This window comes from Argopecten irradians, chromosome 2 (genome assembly GCF_041381155.1).
Source record: "Argopecten irradians isolate NY chromosome 2, Ai_NY, whole genome shotgun sequence".
Taxonomy (NCBI): Eukaryota; Metazoa; Mollusca; class Bivalvia; order Pectinida; family Pectinidae; genus Argopecten; species Argopecten irradians.
In genome coordinates, this window is record NC_091135.1 from 42,937,456 (window position 1) to 42,963,879 (window position 26,424).

Sequence of the window (26,424 nt, forward strand, 5' to 3'; positions counted from 1 at the left end):
ATTTATTAAGAATTATTATTATGAAAAACTTAGCATGTTTAAATTTTTAGAACTGATGAAATATTAAAAAAAAGAAGTCTCAAATTCATCAATAGCTATTTGCATGATTGCTTCACCTGTATTATATGTTTGTATATATCACTAATTCATGCATATGTAAGCCAAAAAAAACCCCTCAACCTGTATGTTCTATACATTGTATTTTCTCTGGAATAATAAAGTGCACACAAAATTATATCTATCAATCAATAGCTATTTGCCTGCATTTGACTTGTTGTTTTTCTAGTGTTTTCCCCCCAACAAAACAACCATCAAAAACCGGGTGGTGATTTAGATTTATTTCAGAAGATTCCATATCAGTATAAAACACATACTAGTATTGAACATGCATATATCAATTTAAAAGTAGAAATAAACTAATTATCTAATAAACATCATATCACAGATAAGCACTTATAACCTCTTCTTCCAATTTCCTCACTTAACTGTTTGCTCTGGATAAGGAAAGGGTACTCTAAATTGTTTACAAAGTTTCTTTATAGTCTTTTCATATTCCACATTCAGTTTGGCAGATTGCTGAAACGCAAATTTAATGTCTTCTATTTCCTCAAAGAATCCCTGTAAAAAAATGTTGGATTTCATAATCTTAACATTCTTTTTTACTGTTTTGAATTAATAACAATTGCTTATATATAAAATGAATTTTCTTTGGGCCAAACAGCATTTTGTTCCGTTAGCCTTTACAAAAGCTTAAATTAATGTTTGATAATCATGTCAATGATGATTAAATGTATGTGTTAATATATCCTAATAACATGTTTATATATTATAATATAATAATAATGTATACACGGTTATTTATACATATGTAGGTATTTTATTTAAATAATTCTTTCTCATTGGCTTTGGTGCAAAAAAGGTCTAGAACATATTCTTTTTCACTTAAAACTCTTGAAATTGTGCTTCTGAACCACAATCTTTAGATTAAAGGCCTCTTCAGTCTAAGAGTACCTTAAAACTTGCACATATTTCGGAAACAAACCAGTTCTAATGGCAATTAGATTAGTTGGTTTTACTGTGATATGTCAGAAAAGGCCACTGTAGTCAAATAAATGTGAGATGTTCAATCACCATTACACATAAGCCTTGTATGCCGAACCCTGACCCTTGCCTGTGTGGTAGAGATTTTTTTGTCTAGAACTACTCAAATCGCTCTTACAGTTGTGTTAACATTATTAGATGCATGCATGTTCTTGCCTAAAATAGTTTCATCAACTCCTCAGTGGTCATGCATTGCATTTGTTTAACATGCGTGACTTTTACTTGGGTAAGGGTACAGCGTACCTGTTGTACCTGCTTAATCGTATTGATCAACGATTTGGAATTTCAATGGTATTAACCAAAATATTTAAAACTGTTGTGGAATTTGTCACTATTTCTTGTCATATGTTTCATAAGGAATGTAAAACAATATATTTATGTCATATTTTGCTCCGTAACAAATTAGCCTCACTGAATTGTTCCTTTAAAGTGAATAGTCTGGCAAAGAAAACCAGTCTAAATGCGTTCATTGGCCTTCCAAAAGTTCTCACATATTAATACGACGGTCAAGTTCTGCTTAGTTTCCCAGTTCTGACCATTAAAGTAAAGAAAAGTTAAAAGCATTGAAAGCGAGGCTGCATGGAAATGTAACCACGGACATAGTGAGCTGGGAGGATGTTTTAGAATATCCGTACTTTAAATCAATTTCTTCGTACGCAGACAGATTTTGACGAGAGATTTTATTTTTCCATTTCATAAGAAATTATACTGGATACATTCACACCATTTTTACCGACTTTAGCCATCCTTGCCCGACTGTTCACTTTAAGATGTACCGAAGAGGGATAAGATTGTTGAATAAATTATACTTACCAAATCTAGACCTTTCAACTCTTCTTTTAACTTTTTGTTCTCTTTTCTTAGTTTTCTACATTCTCTGACTGCATGTCTGTCTTTGGGGTCATCTTCAAATTAATGATGAAAATTCACATGGAAATTAGCTTAATAATAACAAACATAGAATTATAGTATGACTAGCCAATTTTACAACATATTTACTTCTTTTAAATGCTCTTTAGTCAATTTGGTTGTAATTTTATGTGACAAAATTGCGAGCAGACTTATTTTATAGTAACACCATCGTTTGTTGGTGCCTCAATTATACATTATGTACCTTCATCAGAGGAGAGTTCTTTTCCAGGCTTGCCAACATTTCCTGCTTTAACTCTTGCTGTGGCTTTAGAAACTTTAAATGTATGTATCTCTTTCTCCATTTGTTGGACAGTCTCCTTTTGCTCCTGTAGCCGTTTTTCTAAGGTAGATATCTTCATCTATTATAACATAAGGACACAAACTACTTTAATGAAAATAACTGGTTGACAAGACAAACTTTTTTTAGAGATTTTTTAAAAATCTTTTTTTTTTTTTTTTTTTTTTTTAATGTATTACCATAACATTTTTTCATTTAAAATATCACAGCATGGCTTTGCATTCAATAATTTTAAAATCAATATATTGTTTTGTGGCAATGAACAATATTTTTAAAGGTAAAATAGCTTTGGTAAAAATAAAATATTTCCAATGCAGTGTACGTGTAGTATAAGTAACTGCATAAATAAAATGTACAAACAATTGTAGAAATCTATGGACATTGGTGTAGCAATGGAGATTAGGGCTGGAAGTATTCCATTTGATGCATATTATATACCTATGATTTTCTAAATTTAATCTTAGAGCTAATTAACAATTCTACTCCTTTTTCACACAAATACATATATACCTGTAATTCTGTAATTGTCTCCAAATGACTCAGGTTTTGTTTGACTTCTTTCTCATACCGTCTCATCACATTACTGTGCATGGACATCAACCTACAATATGTAAGACAAAACCCTTACGAATCAGGACATTTAGTAAATCCCTGAGGGTACTTTTTGACTCCCTAATACCAGGTTTGATCGTTGGGTTTGAAGAACCTGTCTATTTATAGATATTTATGTTTTGAATCTTTCTGAGAAATAGTTATTCTTCTAATAGGCTTCTGAATCTGCTAATGTCAGGGATTAACTGCAGCTGGATGCCCTGATAATAACTGTTTATGCTAAATCATGATTCTGACATAATTTCTGATATTGAGAGCTAAAAGTCATTTTGATTAATGGGAAAGGTATATTTTAAACTAAATTAAATGTTCAAAGGGACACAACCTCACTTCTTCTTAGTAATCATAATGCACAAATAAATATGAATGTTCAGAATGTATAAATACATATAGAGTAATTAACTATCAATGAAACAGATACTAATACCAAGTAAGTGAGTTAGTCACCTATTTGTTTTGTCCCCTTCTGAGATCTTATTCGCAACACTATCTTCAGTTTTCTTTGGGGCAACTGGATGCCAAATCCTACTCTGGTCAGTCTGTGTGCAGGAGCTGCAAGAACGATGAACATGTTTACTGTTAAGTATTTAGAAATCAGTTTTTTTCCTATCTCTTGGACTGATCTATTGTTTCAGTCGCTGCACTGTGTAATGTACATATATGTATATATATATACATGTATGTACAATGTACTTAGTGATAAAAACAAGATTAATATTATACAATTATCAACCTATCTTCAGGTCTTGAAACAAGATCAAGGTCATTCAATTCTTAAATTTATCTAAAATATTCTGAACATAATTTATTGATACAATTTTCTTTTTCTTTGATTTTATTAACATTTCTAAATTACTTATAAATAGGTATTGGACTTTCCTATAGGGATTGAATGTATTTTTCTAATTTTTCATAGCAGCTATATACATATGTATGAATAGCAGAAGCTATATCTATATACATATCCTGTGGAGCACGTTAGCGCTCCTCTGAAGATAACGTTGTTTGCCATTCGAATAACCAAATTTACTTATGTTTGATTCTGTAAATATAATGTCGTGTATACACTTCCATTGGAATTCTTTGAATTTTGTTGTAACAGTATTTTGTATATTTTTCCATATTAATTCCCAATTAAACTGTTTTTGAAATTCCATTTCCCATTTTAATTTGCAGATACGATCTGCATCAGGATTTCTTTTCCTTGTTTAAAGTTGTTTAAAACAGTTGTTTAAAGGATTTTAGCCTTTTTGACCCCTGTGACCTTGAATGAAGGTCAAGGTCATTCATTTGAAGAAAGTTAGTAGCCTTTCATCCCAGCATGCTACATGCCTAATATCAGTACCCTGGGCCTTCTGGTTCTTGAGAAGAAGTCGTTTAATTTTTTTAGCATTTTTGACCCCTGTGACCTTGAATGAAGGTCAAGGTCATTAATTTGAACAAACTTGGTAGCCCCTCATCCCAGTATGCTATAGGCTAAATATCAGTACCCTGGCACTTTCAGTTATTGAGAAAAAGTTTGAATGAAAAGTTTAAGCATGGTGGACGAGGCACAATATCGATGGACGACGCACAACGATGGACGGTGCATGATGACAATAGGTAAACACTTTAAACAGGATGATATTTGCAAATGTTCTTTTTACAAAAGTAGTTTTTCCATTACATGTAATATATGGTTAATATCAAAATGCATCTTGCTTATGTTTTAGACTGGTAGAATCAGAACATGTTATCACTGCATAAACGTTTAATTAAACGTTTTCCATAAAATGAAGTTTGCAGTTGATCACCGTTGACGTTGATCACAGTAAACTTGCTGCCTTCCACCATATATGTTGCTGACTATAATATTGAATGACTTCACCATAGATTATCCCGACATTATTGAATTAGGAAACTCCTGTTACACTACATTTGGGTATGACTTGATGTCTAAATGACATCACATCTAAAGGAAGTTTCACTCGATCTATTACTGGACTCGCTAGAAGTATCTGGATTGTGTCCAGTAATTATATAACCTTGCATGCTTTTCGCCACCGACTTCAGGGTTGATATTGCAGTTGATGAATATACTTCTGAGAAACGTATCGGCCAATTAAAATACAGCAAAAACACCAGTCATATAATAATATATACTATAACTGTGTATGCATATGAATGCCCATGGCAGTACTAGTGTGCATCAAGGTTCTTACTCTCGTGTTGTAACATATGTCTTCATTAGGGCTTCCACTTTGACTTTTTCCTTTATAGATGTTAACTCTGAATGGTAGGCATTACGCTGTTGTTTCACACGGAACAGCTTCTTCAGGAGATCTTCATTTTCAGCAGTGAGCTTGAATTATAAAAATGTATTTTTTAATATATTTGTCAAAATCAGAAATCAACAGCCTATATATAGTTACAGTAAATATTTCTTATCTTTGCAGTTGGCCTGTTCATGGAGATCTTGATAAAAACAAAATGTACAATAGTAACTAATGCATTATAGTTTCTGGCATTTATATACAATTTCAGTTGTTTTGACTTCCATATGATTTTGAAGTTCGGAATGAAAGCGTATTGATGTTAATTAGTAATACATTGTATATGTCATCCTCAATATTTTAGGTGTTCCGGTCGATCACTTACAGTCTACACCTCTGGACTATCTCAGAGTAAAACTGGAGGCAACAGAATAGAAAAGGTAATTTAGTCATTTGATGTACATCAAAAGAGCCATATAACGGTACACTGTGGTTGACAATGTGGCTTTGATGTTAGGCGTCGCTCTCTTCGCGATCAGTCTTCAAAGGAAATCTTTGCTAGCCTGTGATTGGTCAAATTTTTCCACTGAGCTGCCTTCAATTTCACTATCGTAAGTGATTGGAACCCCTGGAATGTCGAGGATGTGTATATGTGTACAGTATTTCCTGTTGGCCTCAATAAAGTTTAAATATTTTTCATATACGGTACAGAAGTTAAGTGTAATACAGTAATATTAAAAGGTTAAATTACTTTATAATTAGAGCCTTAACAGTTACAGTATATACATTATATAATTACTGTGCTATAATAGGACCTTTCTAGTGGGCAATAAGGCCTACATGTATAATGTAGTTTCTATGTACAGTATATTGTAACTGTTATATAAGGTTAATATAGCAGACTAAGCTTACGCATAAGGCTATAACGCCGTAACTGACAAAAAGCGTTACCAGCTGATCGTCAGCAGAGTCATAGGGAGATCATTACCTTACACTGTACATCGATAATGCATCTTATGTTGAACATTTAGCTATCAATCAATACAAAATTGTAGTTAAGTGTGCATGCTATCCTATTCGTGATTACCTTTATACACGTGTGTATGTCGGGAAAAGACATTGCATTTGTTGTTTCGAATCCTTGCACCAACTTGTCAAGTAAAGTCTATTCTAAAGCATTTGACGGAAAACGGAATGGATACATCCGGATTTTTTTTTTTGAAATGCTTTCCCGCTTGATAAAAAAAATCAAGAGTTAAAGTGAAACATTTTATCCTCATATATATCTATAAATCAAGTCAGTTAATATAACTATCATATTATATTTTTGATTCACATGTGTAGTTAGATCTATATTGTCTTGTGCCGGTGCAACCGAAAATGAACCCCCGTTTAATGACCCCGGGTAATACCATTAAAACCGAACTTTAGCGTATATATGGACTCCATTGCACACTGACCACTTACATGTACAATAATTTGATATGGTTTCATAATCTGATAAGTAACTAAGGCAAAAAAATATGTCTGTATAGGGTTACCCAATGCAACCGACCCTATTTTTTTTACCCCCGACCCTATTTTACCCACTTTTCTACGAAAAAAAAATAAATGGAAAAGTCGGGATTTTGATCTCAATCTCCGGTTACGGCCATCATTTTAGAGTGAAAGGCACTAAATTTTTTTTTTTAAATCCTCCCGACCGATAGACCCTATTTATGATCGAGCTTTTAATATTTACATTCACCAACGAAAATTATCAACATTTTGATCAATGTATAGGTTTAAAGGCTCACTAACTTTCCGAAATGGTTTTTGATATTTTAAACGAGAATGTAAAACGAGATTGATAATTTTGTAAACTATTGAACTAAAATAAATAAAATGTGAATTTTCATAACGCGGGCCGTCTTATGTTTCCCACCGTCGTCGACCTAGTAATAATTACTGTGCGTTAGTTGACTATCACTGCGCCAGACTGTAAAACAACGAAATGAATCCTCACTGTTAACAAAGATTACGCAGGGAATCTTGCATTCTTTTGGCGTTAAATTGTTACTTCATCGATATCTAAGGCCATCGATACCAACATTCTATTGTTTTTAAGTAGACAGACTAGCAGTGCTGAAAAGAGGCTGTTACAAATACAGATATATCTAATTCAATTAAAGATATCTATAATTCAATTAAAGATCTCTATAATTCAAATACAGATATCTCTAATAGTTGTAGAAATACAGATATCTTCATTTCAAAACCCAAACGGCTTACCATAGTTACTACGCGGTTTCAAGTTTGGCATCAGTGAGCAGTTTCTGGTAGTTGTAGAGGAGCGTCGCAAGACACTTGACCCGTTGATGAAATGCTACTAGAACAAGGGATGTTCTGTGAAACTAAGGGATAGAATGTACGTGAAAGGTAAACTGTTCCATGATTCTGTGGATGATCTAAACTAGGAGCTACACGAGAAATCCCGAGATTCGACAGACGGATCTCGTACAGGGATGCCCTTGAGGCGCACCTCGCGACTCCTGCTACATATAATAATGGTAGAGTACCTTCAAAGAGACCTAGTTTTGTTTCTTCTCCATCAGCTGCGCCTTGTATCTCTATCGGTCGACGCACAGACATGCTACATGCCACGAAACACTTTAGTAGTGGAGGCTGAAGTGCACGGCCCGCCTACAGACTGAGCTCACAGACTTATAGTTGCAATCTGAATTCAAACTTCACCGCGCATCAACACTTCGGACCCGAGCTCTCACTCGTTTCGCCAAGCGGAAGGAGCCCAGAACAACAACATTGTAAATGGGACTCAAGTCCGTTTACTTCATAAGGTGTTAATTCAGCAATGAATACGGTCTGAAAAGACACACAAAGTGAATTAGATGTAGACAATAATAATTGGCGACATACTGACGCATACATGGACACATACATGATCAAGTATAACATATAATTCTCTATCTCCCCCCAAGTATTTGGCGGTGAAGTATCACTAATATGAGTACTATTGGCAAAGACTGATATACAATCACTAACATGTCAAACTACTTGTCTAAGTGAACATAAAATGTCTGTAAAAAGTACAACACAAATGTCCTGAGTAGTAGAATGTCAAATCATCCAGACATATCATAGTCCAAGTGCCACGCCGGTGTTGTTGTTGTACGACCAGATTTACGGACGGGTGTGAGTGATGGAGTCTGTGGTATAGGTATAGGACTAGGGGGCACTGTGAGCGGAGTTCGGTTACGATTGTCCTTTGAACTTGATGGAGAGTTGAATTCCAGATGGCGACGACTTTGGGTGTCGCGTGTTACAGATCGCGGAGCATCGTGATTTACATCAGGTGATGAGCGAAATAAATGTTCCTCATTTCTAGTAACCGTCGGTGTGAAAGGAGTAGGACTAGCAATTGTGCTTTTACTAAAAGCTTTCCCTTTCTCAGCCATTGTAGTTTCTGGAACTTTTGAGGTAGGTAGCGATACACAATGAGGAAGGCCAATGGCAATGTCTTTATCGATCGTCAGACGCGCTGGAGGGGTAATAACAGGGATGTATTTTCGGAGGAATTTCCTGTTGCGCAGGGTAACACGTCCAGACCCATCAACCCGAACTACATATTGGTCGAATTGGCGAACCTCGATGATAACACCGGTCTTGTCCCATTTGAGGGGATGGGGTCCGACTTGGTTTTGGATACGCACATGATCTCCAACTACCAGTGGCGAAAGACGTTTAGTATGTTCAGACCAACGTTCGCTATCACGCATATGTCGGTTCCTTAACGCTTCTTCGCGGGCTGCTAGTGTTTCCATCCATGTGTTATGTGGAATGTACCGACCTGGTGGTATAGGGATGAAGTCCCGTATAGGATGACCGAACACGCACATAGCAGGGGAAAGTTTTGTGTCCCTGTCAGGTGTATTACGATACTGGAGAATAGCTCGTTGAAACGCATCAGTGTCAAGATCGCCACTGGTGCTAGTATTGCCGATGATCAATCGCTTCACTGTTTTGACTCCCACTTCAGCGCGACAGTTACTATGGGAAAAGGCGACTGGTGATAGTCGATGGTGAACGCCCCAGTTTTCGAGGAATCGTCGTGTGCTCATGGCAGTGAACTCGGGACCTCCATCTGAGGCCAGTTCATCTGGAATGCCAAAAGTAACAAATGTCCTTCGGAGGCTTTCTATCAAGCTGCTAGAACCATCGGACGCTTTCTCCACTATTGGCCAGTTAGAATAACGATCGACGATTACGAGATAGTTACATCCCATGTAATGAAAGTAGTCGGCGCATACACATTGGAACGGATAGTCAGGCGTGGTCAAAGGCATTGGTGGTGCACTCGGGTTTGGACGGGGCGTTACGATTGCAGTGATTACATGATGCCCGAACCGACGCGATGGCAGGTGTGATCCCAGGCCAGAATATTGAAGCCTCAGCTCTTGAAGTCATAGATGTAACCCCCTGATGTGCTGAATGTAGAGAGGCCAATATTTCCTGTCGAAGTGATGGTGGAATGACTATTCTCTCCTTGTAAAGAAACACACCATCTACTGTATGAAGGTCGTCACGGAGTGTGAAATACTCTTGAAGTGACTTCGGAAGTTCATGCCGAGTGTTCGGCATACCGGATTCTATCAACGCGAGTAACGCCTGCATGTTGTCATCGCTTGTGGTGGCTGTTTTGACACGATCCCATGTTACGGAACGTAAATCGATGGCATTCAGTGTTGTAGAAGCTGCCGCTATGACATGTTCCTCGACAAAAGCTAATCCGGAGGACGGGGTGCGTAAACCATGTAGTACACTTAAGTCAGTAGTTGATGAGAACATAGTTGCAATGTCATCTTCGAGAACGAGTTTATCGGGATCGCCAATAGGATGTCTGGAAATGCAATCAGCAGCGCGATGTCGTATGCCAGGTACGTGTAGCATTCTAAACCGATAACGTAGTGTCTTTTCCTTCCGGTTGGGAAAAATTGACGGATGGCGGGATATTTCCAAAACGCCTAGGCCTAGCAATGAAGGACACATGGTTAATTCCATGTGTGTAGGAAGACAACATCCAGACAATAGGCCTATGGCATACCGTGTTCATAAATGGGACTCAAGTCCGTTTACTTCATAAGGTGTTTATTCAGCAATGAACACGGTCTGAAAAGACACACAAAGTGAATTAGATGTAGACAATAATAATTGGCGACATACTGACGCATACATGGACACATACATGATCAAGTATAACATATAATCCTCTACATTGGACTTCATAACCCATATTAGGAACGGTTTGGAAGGTGTTTCCATATTATCTTGGAACGTATGTCGATCTATATCTGAAAACCTAGAAAGTAGTGAATTTGTAAATAAGTATGACATAATTTGCTTGTATGAATGCTGGATAGGTTTGTTTGATTACTTGTTTAATTAACGTCCTATCAACAGCTATGGTCATGTAAGGACGGCCTCCCATGTATGCGGTGTGTTGTGCGAGGTGCGTGTTGTGGGAGACTGCGGTATATTCATGTTGTGTCTTATTGTATAGTGGAACTGTTTCCCTTTTTACAGTGCTATATCACTGAAGCATGCCGCCGAAGACAGACACCAAGCAACACACCCCAATGGGCAAACCAGTCGTCCCACTCCCTGTTTATATGAATGCTGGATAGGTAGAGATGATGTACAGTGGAACCTCCCGAAACCGATCATGGTCGGTGCATATAATTTCGGCCGGTTTAGAGAGGGTTCGGTTTGGAGAAGTGAACCGAATACCGATCGTCACGATCCGGATTTAATCGATCGGAAGTCGTTTTTTACATTAGTGCACCGCATGTATGCCTAGTGTTCGTTAAAACCGACCGATATTGATTGTTAATGTGAATGTAATCACAAAAGAGAGAATCATACGTTTTAAAGGAATGGATTACAGCAAACTTGACTTTGTTACCGCTTAGTTGCGTGAATGTTCTTTGGGATGTTCTCGTCTGCAACCTACATACGACCGATCGCTTCCGGTTACGTCAAGAATCAAATTACATGGTCTAATTACACGATGATCAGTCGGTGCCGGTCATTATATGACATAGTCATTTTCTAAAACAATACATGGCTTCGGCTTCTTCATACAGATAATTTACGTTATCCGACAACTACATATGTAAATAAAAAAAAACCCGTGTGATTTGAATACGAAACTTTCTCTTTATTACTAGCTCTGTTTGTTTTCCTACAGTAAACAAACCGCGTGCACATGGTAGACCTTCGTTAGATATCTAAATAAAGGCATGATTAAATAATTACACCACCATCTCGGGTATAATTACTGTGTACCTATAGCCTTCCCATCGGTATACATGCCCAAGGACATGGCATGCAACAACTATGGTACAGGTATGTGTGTATTTCACGGTCGGTTGATCAGACCTCAATGCAATCTATCGGTGTCGCTCAGGTAAGGCCGGTTTTCAGAAGTGTATTTTAGTTACATTTGACTATTCCGATCTCAAAATCGGTCCGGTATTCGGAATTGGGAGGGATCGGTTTTGGGAAGTTTTATATACTATTAATAAAGAGGAATTCATTCCGTACATGACATCCATGTTCGGTTTCTAGAGGTGATCGGTTTTGAGAAGGTTCGGTTTTGGGAGGTTCCACTGTAATTGAATTGGAAGGATATGAAAGCAAACTATTCGACAGGGTGCATTGTAAAGGAGGCCGTATTATTTTTTAAATCACCTTTGACTCGTTTCTGTAAAGTAGTTGAGAATATAAAGGATAATATTTGTACTGTAAAATTACCTCGAACGTTTTTACAACACAGCTGCGACATGTATATTTTCACTTGTTGTTTTCCACCTGTCATTAGTATGTTCTATGAAAAGTGTTATATTGATTTTTTTGTCTGTCTTGAAGGCATGATTTGCAAGTACAAAGATATTGGTAAAGTTATTGTTTTTGGTGATTTCAACAGCCGAACGAGTAACTAAAATGATTATATAAGCGATGATAATATCAGCGATGTTACTACTGATACTCTATGTAATGTAGTAAATTATGTTCATGACTTTGAATTAACTACGTGCTAAGTCAGAACCAGTTCTAAATCAGTTTGGCAGACAACTCGTAGATCTATGTAAAACTAGTACTAGTCTGAGGATTACAACTGGTAGACACAAAGACGACTCTACCGGAAGTTTTTTTAATGGTTTAATAGAAAATGTTGATAGCTTTAATTATTAGAGATTTTGATGAAATATAATGGGACTTTTTTTTATAACACAAGAAAAAATTGCTGAGCAGGGGAGAAAGGCTATTTCAATATTGAATGTATGTAAAAGAATTATTTTTACATTGAAACTCAATTAAGTATTTTTGACACATATGTTGGCAGTATTTTAAATCGGAAGGATGGAGATTCCATAAAGCGCCTGGGGTTGAACAATTACATTTAAGTTTTTAAAAGAGAATTTTAGGTATTAAGAAAAATACTCCCAATGTCATGGTATATATATCATGAACTTGGTAGACTTCTTCTACATATAGTTAGAAAAATTATAATGTTTAAATACTGGTTGAAAATCAAGTCTACAGACAATATTGTGTTTTAAAAACCTATTATACGGATATGATAGAGGGGTAGTGAGTGGTTAGATAATACCAGGAGTTAATTATTAAGGTTAGGGCTAGGATATTTATGGAATGCTGTTCATATTGACTCATTTAATGAAAGTAGAGTACTGAATATAATTAAAATTCGAATGATTGATAATTTTCAACAATATTGTGTAGAATTTATCAATTCGTTACCTAAGTGTTCTTTATACAAATACATTTGTGGTGAATTTTGTTTGAAAAAGTATTTAACTACATCTATTCCTATACAACATATAAAAGAAAATGAAAAAAAAAATAGAAACCGATAGGTATAGGGATATAGACAGACACAATTGAAAATGTATATGTTGTGATAATGATGATATTGAAGACGAGTACCTCTTTATTCCAATAATCATTCATATATTAGAAACCGTTTTATCAAAAAAAAAAATCACAATAAACCTGATGAACCGTAAGGTTCAAAGAAATAAATAAAGAATTGAACTGAAAAAGGTAGGAGGGCGGACAAATGGGAAGGAAGGTAAGCAAATAAAGAGCATCAATTTTGGAATGTATAGGAACATGAATGGGACAACGTACTTATTGATAAAGCCGTTACAAATATGAACAAAACAACCTGTATATATAATGTATTATACCAACGTAGAAACAAAACATGTAATATTGAAAGTGACACAATTCTTTAGATTAGTAGATTTTAAGATCATTTACATATTGCGATTTCGAGATTTAAGATCTGACATGAAATATTGTTTTGTTGGGTAAGTCTATCAGTCACCATCTTCATCGACATGAAATATTGTTTTGTTGGGTAGGTCTACCAGTCACCATCGTCATAGACATGAAATATTGTTTGGTTGGGTAAGTCATTTTGTTTTGTTGAGTAAGTCTACCAGTCACCATCGCCATCGACATGTTGTTTTGTTGGGTAGCTCTAAAAGTCACCATCGTCATCGACATGAAATCTGAAATTTCGTTTTGTTGTATAGATATGCCAGTCACCATCGACATGTATTGTTTTGTTGGGTATGTACATTTTTGGACCAGTCACCATCGTCATCGTGACAAAACATTTGAAACCACTTTCAATGGTGCGATATATATATATACAAGTTGGTAGGCATGTTAAGAAATGGAAACCCATAAAGTGTTGTTTACGGATTTGAAACGATTGTCCTTGCAATTTTATAGCAGAGCAAGAACAATTTTCTCTCTAGATACAATATTGTTTGTTTTGAAAGGTGATTTAAAAAGGACGGTCCCAGGGCCCATAAAGTGTTTTTTTCAAGCCTCAAAAACGTTATTAAATTAGATTGTGTCGCAAGGTACATCTGAACTCGAATCGTTATCATGGTCCCTTGATACTAGACATCTTGGTTTTTAGATAGATTCGTGGATACGTGCAGAAGTCTACATGCATGTCGACCACAAGGTATCTAAACTACCGTATTTTGAGAGCAAATACATTGTATGTAGTATGATACAATAAGATTTCCTGAGCAAGACTTTTATTTCAAACATCATGGCGGAATCGAACTTAACCACCAACTTGAAAAACACATCTTCTTCAGTTTCTACAGAGATTCAGTTCAGCTTCGACTGATTCCGACATGAAAACCATGTCATTTTCAGTACATTATGATTTGTATAAATGAAATTATGTTACAACTTGCAAGATGCATCCTGCTCCTTAAATTAGACCTCTTGGTTTTCGATATATTCATGGATAACTGTGGGAAGTTGTGCCCCACTATATATTCCGAATTTGCATATTACAGAGCTATCTGCACTTGCGGGTAGGTATTGATTGTGACGTCATGTGTTTGCGAGCTTAACGTCATACTTTTTGGAGAAAACGACGTGAATTGCGCTCACAAAATAATGACGTAACAATCGAAACCTACCCGCAAGGGAGCTAACTCTGTAATATGCAAAGACGGAATACAATGTTTCTAATTACCTATCCATTTAGAGCACTTTCAAATATGCAGTACGACGTAGCCAAAAGTCAAAGGTAGTGTTTTTTTCAATGGTCTGGGTTTGTATGACTGATGCCCGCTATTAAGCAGACACTTATCATACCGGAGCACCTGGTCCTGTTCTCAATGAGGTTTTTACTGTTTATGTATTGTAAATGCATGTGGTGTTATCATTCTGTCAACTAAGACGAATATATGAGGCAGGTGATCAAATATCAATATAAAGAAATCAACAGAACAAACATGTATGATTATTTGTTTATTTTCTTATTTCCATTTGTTAGTAAGTTATGAGATATGATCATCTGAACAAATGAATCTTTAAGATCCTATTCAGCAATCTGCTTACCACACACATTAATGTTGGTAAAATGTTGTGGTACGTTTTCACAATAAAAGCAATACCTTATCCTTCAATTATTTTTGTATAGGAATGCAATGTTATGATTAGGAATGCAATATTCCTATGACTGCTAGCATGTTGTTGTATGCTATAAGTGCCACCTATGATCATCAATACATGTAGTGTATATATACATGTATATCTGTACTCTTTTATGTATCTTATAAACACATGCAGGGATGAAATGTTCATACATGTATATCAGGTCTTGTCTGAGATTTTCTCTATTTTCTTTGTCAATTGATATCAAATATCGTGTAAAATTACATAATTTACAATTAATTACAATTCATGTACAATTAATGTAAAATATTCTTGCCCTGCTATCTCAAGAATCCTAATAACTTTTTCTTAGTGTCCTGTCTTTCTTGCTTGCCTAAGGCTTCCAACAAACTTAATTTTCCCAACTTTTTGGCACATTTTGGGCGTTCATTTACTTCTTCACTTTTTGGAATATGTGGTGGCCAATTTAGTCTCTTGAGAAGATCATCACTCTTACCCATTATCTTGACCACAGCATCACCTTATATCAAGGTAAGTCAACAGGTTTTCAATCAAACAATTCTGGTACATGTATATCTTTACAGCGTTGACTACTCTACTAGTACAAAGTGTATACAGAGATCAACTGCAGGCAATCACATACAGTGTATAGTCTCACATCTGTCCATTCTTCTCTAGCAGACTCTGAAATTAAAATCCAACTTCAACCGACCAATTTCACAATCACCTGGTCAATGTCTTACTCACAGACAATCTTCCACAAGTCATCTGTATTGCCACTTTGTTTACTCGTTGCTTCACAGACAACACATACAAAACCCTTGCTCATAATATTAAATATGTTTTCAACATTGGCAATAGGTATGAACGGATACATGTATGGTTGAAACGTCCTGTCAATGATTATCTTACAGTACATGTAATATTTTCAAGTTGCTGTCCTACTATCTCAAGAATCCCAATGACTTTTTCTTGGTGCCATGTCTTTCTTCCTCGCCTAAGGCTTTCATCAAACATTTGTTGAGAGACTCTCCAACTCGTCTACCAGTCTATAATGATAAAAGCACACCAATAAACATTGCTTTCTCTAAGGTGTCTTCTTCATTCAAATCTATGACAATTCAGGCTAATTTGCAAAAAATTAAACTGAACATACAGTCCTTTAAAAAAACCAACAAGGATTTAAACTTTCCATTGAAAATTAAAGTACAACAAGTTATTTTTTTTTGGACCTGCAATTGTTTTTTGCCTACCTCCATCATATCCTCAATACTGGTAGGGTCCAAACTGCCTGATCCCTCCTTCTTTAGTGCTGTTATTGTTCCCTTTTCTGTCACTCCCATAATAACCCTTCAATTAAAGAAAGACATTGCTCATCCTATAAGTAATATAATTTTGAGAGCAGCTAAACAATAACTAGAGGCCTAGAGGGCCTGTATCGCTCACCTGGTTTGTAATGCCAAGTAATGTTCTGAATATAAGTTCATTGTTTCTTTTCTGAAGGAATTCGAATATTTACCTCTAATTCCCCTATTGGGCCCCCCACTCTTTCTCAATCTGATTAAAATACAGATCCTTATCAACACTACGTTTGATAAGAGGATCTGAGAAAATCCCATAAGAGGTCATGTCCAGGTGACCTTTGAAAATGGCCAATCAAATTGCTACTTGCAAAATTTTGACAGTGAATTTCAAGGGACGAAATTGTTTGAAAAAACTGTCAGAATTAATTTAGTTAACATAGTCATCTCGCCCAAAGAGCACAACAAAGCTTATTGTGTATGTTTACTGGGACGAAATATCGTTTTCAATTGATGTAACAAGGTGTAGAAAATGGATTTGGTATGAATTCCATGTGGTAGAAAGGTCATCTGGACGTGACCCCCTATGGGATTTTGTCAGATCTTCTATTTAACGGAGTAGTTATAAGGATCTGTATTTAAATCAGATTGCACTCTTTCTGCTCCAGGGGGTCAAAGCCAAAATTTATACAAATTCTGTTAACATCAAGGATGTTTCTGGCCAAATTTGGTTACAATCCATGCAGAACTATAGGACAAGTAGTGATTTTTAGGATTTACCTCTATTTCCCTATTGCGCCCCGCCCCTCCTGCCCCCAGGGGGATGTCAGAGCCAAAATTTATACAGGTTTTGTTTCCCTTCCCCAAAGGATGTTTGTGGCCAAATTTGGTTACAATCAATGCAGAACTCTAGGACAGGTAGCGATTTATATAGGATTTACCTCTATTTCCCCTATTGGGCCCGCCCCTCCTACCCCCGGAGGGTCAGAGCCAAAATTTATATAAGTTCTGTTCCCCTTCCCCCAACGATGTTTCTGGCCAAATTTGGTTATAATCCATCCAGAACTCTAGGACAAGTGGCGATTTATATGATTTAACTTTATTTCCCCTATTGGGCCCCGCCCCTCCTGCCCCAGGGGGGTCAGGGTCACCATTTATGCAAAATATTATTTCATTCCCCTAAGGAAGTTTCTGGCCAAATTTGGCTAAAATCCATGCAGACCTCTAGGACAAGTAGCGATTTAAAGGATTTACCTCTATTACCCCTATTGGGCCCTGCCCCTCCTGCACCAAGGGGGTCAGGGTCACCATTTATGCAAAATCTGATCCCCTTCCCCTAAGAAAGTTTCTGGCCAAATTTGGTTGCAATCCATGCAGAACTCTAGGACAAGTAGCGATTTATAGGATTTACCTCTATAACCCCTATTGGGCCCCGCCCCTCCTGCCCCAGGGGGGTCAGGGTCACCATTTATGCAAAATCTGATCCCCTTCCCCTAAGGAAGTTTCTGGCCAAATTTGGTTGCAATCCATGCAGAACTCTAGGACAAGTAGCGATTTATAGGATTTACCTCTATTACCCCTATTGGGCCCGCTCCTCCTGCCCCAGGGGGGTCAGGGTCACCATTTATGCAAAATCTGATCACCTTCCCCTAAGGAAGTTTCTGGCCAAATTTGGTTGCAATCCATGCAGAACTCTAGGACAAGTAGCGATTTATAGGATTTACCTCTATTACCCCTATTGGGCCCCGCCCCTCCTGCCCCAGGGGGGTCAGGGTCACCATTTATGCAAAATCTGATCCCCTTCCCCTAAGAAAGTTTCTGGCCAAATTTGGTTGCAATCCATGTAGAACTCCAGGACAAGTAGCGATTTATAGGATTTACCTCTATAACCCCTATTGGGCCCCGCCCCTCCTGCCCCAGGGGGTTCAGGGTCACCATTTATGCAAAATCTGATCCACTTTCCCTAAGGAAGTTTCTGACCAAATTTTGTTAAAATCCATGCAGTATTTTATGACAAGTAGCGATTTAAAGGAAATGTTGACGGACGGACGGACGACGACGGACGGACGACAGACGACGGACGCCGCGCCATGGCAATAGCTCACCGGCCCTTCGGGCAGGTGAGCTAAAAATGTTTCAAAAACAGAACTTCAATATTGCTGAATTACCATGTGGAATTATATCACTTCATGTCATTTTTATGATAGCAAAAAGAATGATTCAGTTTCTGAAAATCAATGCTACAGGATGACCTGTCTGTTATGAAGTACATGTATCAGATATTTCTATGATTTACCTGGCTAATGTACAACACTCTTCCTTCTGACTAGCATCTACTACATGTGAATGGCCAACCTGAAAAGAGAGAAAATATATCATACTCCCTATCTCAACCTAAGACAGCTACAGCAGCTTTTTTGATGGCAGTGGATACTGTTATTGGCTTAGATAGAAGTGTAATTAATTCCCAATGTAATTTCACAAAAAAAGAACATATTAACCTGAAATTCAATATAATAAGATAGCAATATTGAGAAAAAAAAAAGATTTATATATTATATACCTTATTAAGAGTAACAATACACGGTGATGCTTTCATATCTAGTCTCTGTACATCATAGGGGTCATCCGAGATCTCTAGTTCCTCCAAGCCTTCATCTCTTGTAACTGTTACTTTTGGTATACTGGTCGAATCAAAAGGGTTAACAAGCTCAAGTTCTAATGTAAGTAAGTAAATATTGTAATAATAAAAATTAATTTAGCTACACATATAGAAATATTGCATATATTATTATAACTAAATTTTATTAAGAAATTCTTTTAATTTTTTTAGCCCCTGATCATTAATTATTAATGACAACAGAGGTAATTAATTTCTTTGTGAAATTTTAAAACATTTGGATCAATAAAACTATTCAAGCATATGCTAATGCCAGGTGATGGCACAGTTGAAATAAAACAGGTATGTTGGCACTATTTAAGAAGTGTTTCAAATGCAGAGATAAAATGGCACTATTTAAGAAGTGTTTCAAATGCAGAGATTAAAATACAGATAGGAAAATGTTAACAGCTATAGTGTTTTTATTGAATGCCAATCAAGCCAAGCCTTTGGATGTACAGTGTACAGTAATAATTCGAAGGATTTTGCCTGCATGTAAATGCATTTAAATCAATTCTTCTAAACAATGTTTGTACAATATGGAATTGATTAAATGCAAATGAGACAAAAATCAAAAGACAATTATATAATAATTCATGTAAAGTATACCTTGTATTGAATAAAGCTGCCTTCACTGCCAGTGATGTCGCATCAAAGAGGTTACCACCACATTCCAGCAACTGTATAACAGAGAAATTAAAGTAATAATATCTAGTTATCAAGGTAACTGATGTTTAACTAGTTAAACTTGTAAACATGTGAGGAAAATCCAGAGTCTTGTTCCCTAGGCAAGATGCAACATTGTCTGTAATAATTGCTTCCTATAGGGATGTGGGATAACTTGTTTGCCTCCTGTCTGGAGAATGAGACAAAGTAGGCGTGTGCCGTTTGCAATTTTGGTGTCTTTTTCAGTTACCCTGTAGGCCATGGGCTAGGAGGGTCCCACATGCACCCCCCCCCCCCAAACCTCCAAACCAATATTTTTCTGAACCCTTATGACCCACTGATCACAAATCTAAATGTTAACATTGCATAAGTTGGGATGAACTTCCGGTTATGACGTCATCAAGATGGCCGCCATCTCGAATTTCACTAAAAATTGAAAAATAAACATTAACATTAACATTTTTCAACCGAAGTAGACAAATGAAGTATCAAAATGACCACAATTGAACAATGAATACATATCAGGACTAAAAAATCCAATATATGTAGTGATTTCTACGCAGGAAAGGAAATGAAAAAAAAATCGGATTTTATAAAGCTCAAAAAAATGGTGATTTTTTTCAGCAAATTTTTCATATTTTTAGCTTGAAGCAGCAAAGATGTTTCCCAACAGCAACAACCATATTATTTTTCTGTTAAGTTTTTTTAACCACTTATCAATAAGTTTAAAACAACAACAATCAACAAAAACCAATGTTAAACTTTTGTGACAGGTTCCGGTTTTTTTATGACGTCATCAAGATAGGCCACCATCTCGAATTTTCACTAAAAAATGAAGAAAAGTCATTACACTGATATATTTTTCAACTAAAAGTAGACAAGATGTGGTATCAAAGTGACCACAATAGAACGACAAATACATATCAGACCAAATAATCGAATATTTGTAGTGATTTGTACGGAAGACATGAAAAAAATAAGCTTTTAAGCTCAAAAAATGGTGATTTTTTTCGGCAAATTTTTTCATGCTTGGCTTAACGCAGCAAAAATGTTTCCCAACAACAAATTATTACTCGTAATCAGTTTAATTTAAACTCCTTCAATCAGTAGAAACAAAAACAAATACAAAAATATATAGAAATGCAAAAAAAGAATTATTGTTATACTCCAATTTTGTAGATTAGCAGCGTCTCAAAAATAATTATTACAGCACAACACCTACTGATAGGGTAGTAAATGTAACCTAAGCTAAACCTGTGTTTCGGGTATTTAATATCATTCACAGTTTCCCAAAGAGTTTTGTGGGTCTTTGGAAAAATGAAAACAAAATTTCCCAATTTTTTTTATTTCCCTATTTGGCTAAAATTAGCTTTACGCAAAAATTGTCACCCAGAATGGGTTTTTAACCAACAAAATGGTCACCTAAATAAATGTCCCCTTTTTTTTTTAAAAAACTGAGTTTCTCAAATGAATAACCATTATTTCAATTGTGCCGTGGCCTTTTTCTCAGCCTTCAAAACTGCTCTTTCACTACCATTAGAGAAGAACTTCGGGCATATCTGGTACATTGGTACACCCTAGTTCCCCGAATCAGAAGTTAACTTCTACCGAGATTATCCATATCCCAATTCCTCGAAAAGCCAGAGAGCGTCCCTTTTTTGTGGACCCCTTCACATTTCCAGAGTTTTTTTTCATAATCAGGAAACAACAGGTTCAGAGATGTGGGATCTCTTTCAGATTCTAACATATTGTACGTACTGTTTCAGACTTCTCCGACATAATGGAAATTATACCAGATGCACATTCTTCCAATGGTGGAATTGGTTCTCCTTAGCACATAGCTCCATAATTCGTATGAAGTACTACCCCCCCCCCCCCCCCCCCCCCCCCCCCCCCCCCCCCCCCCCCCCCCCCCCCATTCATTCAATCTTGTGGACCCTCGTGCAACCATAAATGGCAAAGTTGATATCATCGAGGTCATTAACGAGGGCATAAATGTTAAATAATTTTCATTGGTCTGACTTTTCCTACTCCCTTGAATGTGCTGGTTGTGTCACATCTGGTGTATGCGCAAAGAGACCATTGAAGACTCTCCCGTAAAAAGTTCTCTAAAGTGCTTTCCAGACTTGGCAAAGAGTGAAACGTCACTGCAGACCTCATTCATGACCTCAAAGAATCCACCTGTGCCACCTATGGTCACTGAGGTTCACAAGAATGAGGAATTGTGCTTCATACGAATTAAGGAGAACCAACTCAGCCCTCCGCAGAATGCTGATCTGGTGTCTTTTCCATCATGCCGGGGAAGTCTGGAACATCTATACGATATGTGAATCTAGGTGAAACTAGGTTAAAAACAGGAAGAGCTCCAACATCCCTGAATCCGATGTTTCTGATGGTAACCCGGTAATGTAATGTCACATCAGGTCACCGAAGACGACACTCTGGCGAGAAAGCACGCACTACGAAAATGATTAGCATTAAGAACTAGTGAAAGAAATATGTGACACTGTAGTTACCATCTTACATTTCCTTGCGTTATACACAGGAATTAAACAATGGATGTGCTCATACTAAAAGACACAACATGTTTCGAAAAGTGTCATGGTATTTACGGAACTTTAATTTGATACCCTAAAGCTATTAGTTAGCGTTTTGCTGTAATAATTCAGTTTGAGAGGCTACTAGTCTACAAAATTTTTAACATTAAAATGGATTATTTTGAAGTCCCACTTAGATATTCAGCCAACTTAAAATTCAAATTTGTTAAGATATCAATCGTCAATAGCCAATGTTATATTCAGGAAATTCCAAGACATCAGGAAGCTGTAGTGCTAGCGGTTTGGAAAAAAATAACAATCATATGCCGCTTACGGTGATGTTTTGTAAACCAAATGATGGTATAACAATTCTCTTTTGCATTTCTATATAATTTTGTTGTTGTTGTTTTAACCGATTGATAAAAGGTCAAATAACTGATTGTGAATAATAATTTGTTGTTGGGAAACAATTTTGCTGCGTCAAGCCAAACATGAAAAAATGCTGAAAAATTACCATTTTTGAGCTTCAAATATTATTTTTTTCATTTCCTGCGTTCAAATCACTACATATATTGGATTATTTGGTCCTGACATGTATTTGATGTTCTATTGTGGTCATTTTGATACCACATTTGTCTACTTCAGTTGAAAAATGTCAATGTTATGACTATTTTTCATTTTTCAGTGAAATTCGAGATGGTGGCCATCTTGATGACGTCATAACCGGAACTTATAGGATGTTAACATTGGTTTTTGTTGTTTTTGTTACTTAAACTGATTGACAAGTGGTCAAAAAACTTATTAGAAATAATAGTTTGCTGTTGAGAAACATTTTTGCTGCGTCAAGCAAAATATGAAAAATTAGCTGAAAAATCACCATTTTTGAGCTTAAAATCCGATTTTTTCATTTCCTGCGTAGAAATCACTACATATATTAGATTTTTTGGTCCTGATATATAATCGTTGTTCTATTGTGGTCATTTGTCTACTTCGGTTACAAAATGTTAATGTTATGACTATTTTTCAATTTTTTAGTGAAATTCGAGATGGCGGCCATTTTGATGACGTCATAACCGGAAGTTCATCCCAACTTATGCAATGTTAACATTTTGATTTGTGATTATTGGGTCATAAGGGTTCAGAAAAATATTGGTTCGGAGGTTTGGGGGGGGGGGGGGGGTGCATGTGGGACCCTCCTAGCCCATGGCCTACTGAGATAACATTAAATTGCATTTATGTATCAAGTTAAAGTGGATACTGTCTAATTAAAACAAGCACTTCTTCTTATGTAATTGACATAAATCCCCAATTGAGATCTTCAGGTGACTCTGGCATATATGTTATCATGCTGTTAGAGCTGCCATCGTAATCGCAGGAACACATTTATTAAATTGATTCTTTTACATCCATATCAATCATCATTTACATCAATATCCATCATCATCCGAAAGAAAGAGCAACGGTCACAAAAAATGTTTTTGGCAGGACCCTGGACACTTAGGAACTTATTGCCAGTATGCAAATACAATATGGCTGATCAGAGACGCAACACCAATAGGCCCATATATTGTATCATCATATATATAGTCTTCCCAAAACACATACATATATTACTCACATTCTTAATGTCACATCCATCAAGTTAAATGAATTTAAAACTTTAAAGAAAAAAAAAGAGATATATATATATATAAAATCGAAACTAAATTATAATATCCAATCCACTGTCCTACAAAATTCAACATCACTTACCAACACATCGACATAGAGTATCCAGCACTGCGATTTGGGGATAACACAAAGCTGTTTAAGGTTAAAACAGTTGGGACAGTCATAGGCACGGTACAGCATGTTACTGATTTCTGTAGCAAGATCTTCACCTCCCCTACCTTCAAACTCAGGTGTAGCATTAGCCGAGCTGAAAATAAATGTCGACCAATTACTGTATATGGAATTCAGATTTAATTTCAAAAACCGAAATTAAATGATAAGAGAAAATAGACACATTGTAAGTTGTATATTGATTTAAGTGTACTTGTCAATGTCATAAAATAAAAAAACAAGTAAAAACAGTCAAATGATTTATCAAATCCTAGCATATATTTGCTAATTCAAAACTAAAATTTCTGCAGCTTTATTTAATGTCTTTAATATCTCGGATTCTTATGTCATTATCAAAAATAAAAAGATGGACCAATAAAAGTAGCACAGAAATTTATTGGTAATTTAAAAGACCTTGATACATTGTAGATGTTGAACTTGATTTAGAACAGGCTTTGATCATGTCAATAAAGATCATACACTCACCAGTCTACAAAGAACTCTAATCGCCCTTTATCAAGCTTCTCCGGGTTTGGAACACCTAATTCTGCCTTTACACCTACCAAAATATCTGTGTTTGCCTGCAGTAGAATAAGTGAAACTAAAAATAATATATTCCAGGTAATGGTCCAAAAAGCGCTCAACAGAATGGGTGAGGAATGAAGGAAATAAAATTATATCATTCAGTAAGTTAATTAAAAGAGTACGTACCAGCTAGATACAAAAAAAAAAGTATATGGAACACCTTAGGCCTTGTGTTTGTTTTCCCTTATTCTAATTTCTCAGAACTTAAAACAATATGATCTATTTTTTGTCTCATGATTGTTATTTACATATCAAATCACCAAGATAGTTATAATGTACATCAACATGAATTGAACATGTACTTTTGAAGTCATAACATGCAAATGTCATTTACCCTAGTACACTTTATTTTATGGAAGTTTCATTGAGAAATAATGCACATGGAATCAGACATATATATATATATATACATGTATATAAACTTCTAATGGAAATGAAACTTTGGAAAATGATTACAGGTCATGGGTTTTATTAGTTTAACATCCTATTATGAGCCAAGGTCATGTAAGGACATGCCAGGTTTGTTGGTGGACTGGAAGAGAGCCAGACTACCCAGAGAAAAATCAGTGATTACTATTGTATAGACAGTGTACAAAATATAGTTTACCAATCTAACTCGAGCTGATCCATTAGTATTGGACATAACATTTGTCTCCATTTCTAAATGTCTGTAGTCTTCACATCCTCTGCCATCTTCACGACAGTTATCCTGCAAAACAATCTCATAAAATTAAGATAGACAGCCCATTACTTGCATTGATCATCATCATCATGTATACATTTTTGATGATTCTAACTGATGCAATAAGTTAACTTCAATTTTTTGGCATAAAAATCACAATTTATTAGTAAGTACGCGTAGCCAACTGGTAACTTTCTATCAGGAACATACATACGTATAAGTTTGTTTGCTGGTTCTGCATATGCCATATGAAATATAGAAGCTGATTGTTGAAATTTTAAAGTGTACAGTCGGGCAAGGATGGCTAAAGTCGGTACAAATGGTGCGAATGTATCCAGTATAATTTCTTATGAAATGGAAAAATAAAATCTCTCGTCAAAATCTGTCTGCGTACGAAGAAATTAATTTAAAGTATGGAAATTATAAAACGTCCTCCCGGCTCACTATGTTCGTGGTTACATTTCCACGCAGTCTCGCTTTCAATGCTTTCAAATTTTCTTTACTTTAATGATCAGAACTGAGAAACTAAGCAGAACTTGACCGTCGTATTAATATGTGAGAACTTTTGGAAGGCCAATGATCGCATTTAGACTGGTTTTCTTTGCCCGACTTTTCACTTTAAGTGTTTTCTCCTTTTTCTTAATTGATTCACCATCCGTCAATAATGACGATTATTGGCATCACCGCGCAGCATAAATACATATGAAATCATTTATTTTGCTTTTGGTGCGTGCACAGTCAACAGATCAATACTTAGTTTATGCGAGGCCTAGGTTATTACTGTATTTGACGTGTTCAAGTGAGTGGTTAGGGAGTGTGTAGTTTAAAATGTTTTGTGCTGTATACTCACTTGAACTCCGTGCAAAATAAATACTTTCTCCGCGTCACTCAGTTGTACATCAACCATAATCAAGTCAGAACTCAACTTCAAAACATTCCCACGTGAAACAAACCGGAAATGCGAATCAACTGGATAATTTGCTG

At 36.1% G+C, this 26,424-nt stretch overlaps 2 protein-coding genes across 5 annotated transcripts; both read right to left on the minus strand.

Moving 5' to 3' along the window:
- Window positions 1–323: 323 nt before the first annotated feature.
- Window positions 324–7,845, minus strand: LOC138315589 (centrosomal protein of 290 kDa-like). Of its 4 annotated transcripts, XM_069256723.1 has the most exons (8): window positions 6,263–6,388; window positions 5,561–5,803; window positions 5,125–5,264; window positions 3,371–3,475; window positions 2,822–2,912; window positions 2,216–2,372; window positions 1,915–2,006; window positions 324–618 (listed from the first exon to the last, which is right to left on the minus strand). In XM_069256723.1, exons 3-8 carry the CDS (start codon window positions 5,148–5,150, stop codon window positions 478–480), a joined length of 612 nt encoding a protein of 203 aa, XP_069112824.1. In that variant the 5' UTR covers window positions 5,151–5,264; window positions 5,561–5,803; window positions 6,263–6,388; the 3' UTR covers window positions 324–477. The 4 variants fall into 4 exon arrangements, with proteins under 4 accessions (XP_069112824.1, XP_069112825.1, XP_069112823.1 ...); XM_069256724.1 differs by lacking the exons at window positions 5,561–5,803; window positions 6,263–6,388 and adding an exon at window positions 7,734–7,845; XM_069256722.1 differs by lacking the exons at window positions 5,561–5,803; window positions 6,263–6,388 and adding an exon at window positions 7,447–7,685.
- Window positions 7,846–15,029: 7,184 nt separating this feature from the next.
- On the minus strand, window positions 15,030–26,423 carry LOC138315590 (exosome complex component RRP42-like). Its single transcript, XM_069256725.1, has 9 exons — window positions 26,291–26,423; window positions 25,366–25,467; window positions 24,660–24,754; window positions 24,105–24,270; window positions 19,759–19,829; window positions 19,054–19,174; window positions 18,787–18,845; window positions 16,443–16,539; window positions 15,030–16,238 (listed from the first exon to the last, which is right to left on the minus strand). Exons 1-9 carry the CDS (start codon window positions 26,345–26,347, stop codon window positions 16,134–16,136), a joined length of 873 nt encoding a protein of 290 aa, XP_069112826.1. The 5' UTR covers window positions 26,348–26,423; the 3' UTR covers window positions 15,030–16,133.
- Window position 26,424: the final 1 nt, after the last annotated feature.

What these genes read in the sequence shown, in the direction of transcription:
- LOC138315589 (XM_069256720.1), bottom strand. Translation starts at nt 6,295, where the DNA reads ATGTCTTTTCCCGACATACACACGTGTATAAAG. An exon ending in ACATACACACGTGTATAAAG is followed by an intron (nt 5,265 to 6,262) that starts GTAATCACGAAT and finishes TTATAATTCAAG; the next exon opens with CTCACTGCTGAAAATGAAGA. An exon ending in GAAGGGGACAAAACAAATAG is followed by an intron (nt 2,913 to 3,370) that starts GTGACTAACTCA and finishes TACATATTGTAG; the next exon opens with GTTGATGTCCATGCACAGTA.
- LOC138315590 (XM_069256725.1), bottom strand. Translation starts at nt 26,347, where the DNA reads ATGGTTGATGTACAACTGAGTGACGCGGAGAAAGTATTTATTTTGCAC. An exon ending in TTAGAGTTCTTTGTAGACTG is followed by an intron (nt 24,271 to 24,659) that starts GTGAGTGTATGA and finishes ATTTATTTTCAG; the next exon opens with CTCGGCTAATGCTACACCTG. An exon ending in TACTCTATGTCGATGTGTTG is followed by an intron (nt 19,830 to 24,104) that starts GTAAGTGATGTT and finishes TCTGTTATACAG; the next exon opens with TTGCTGGAATGTGGTGGTAA.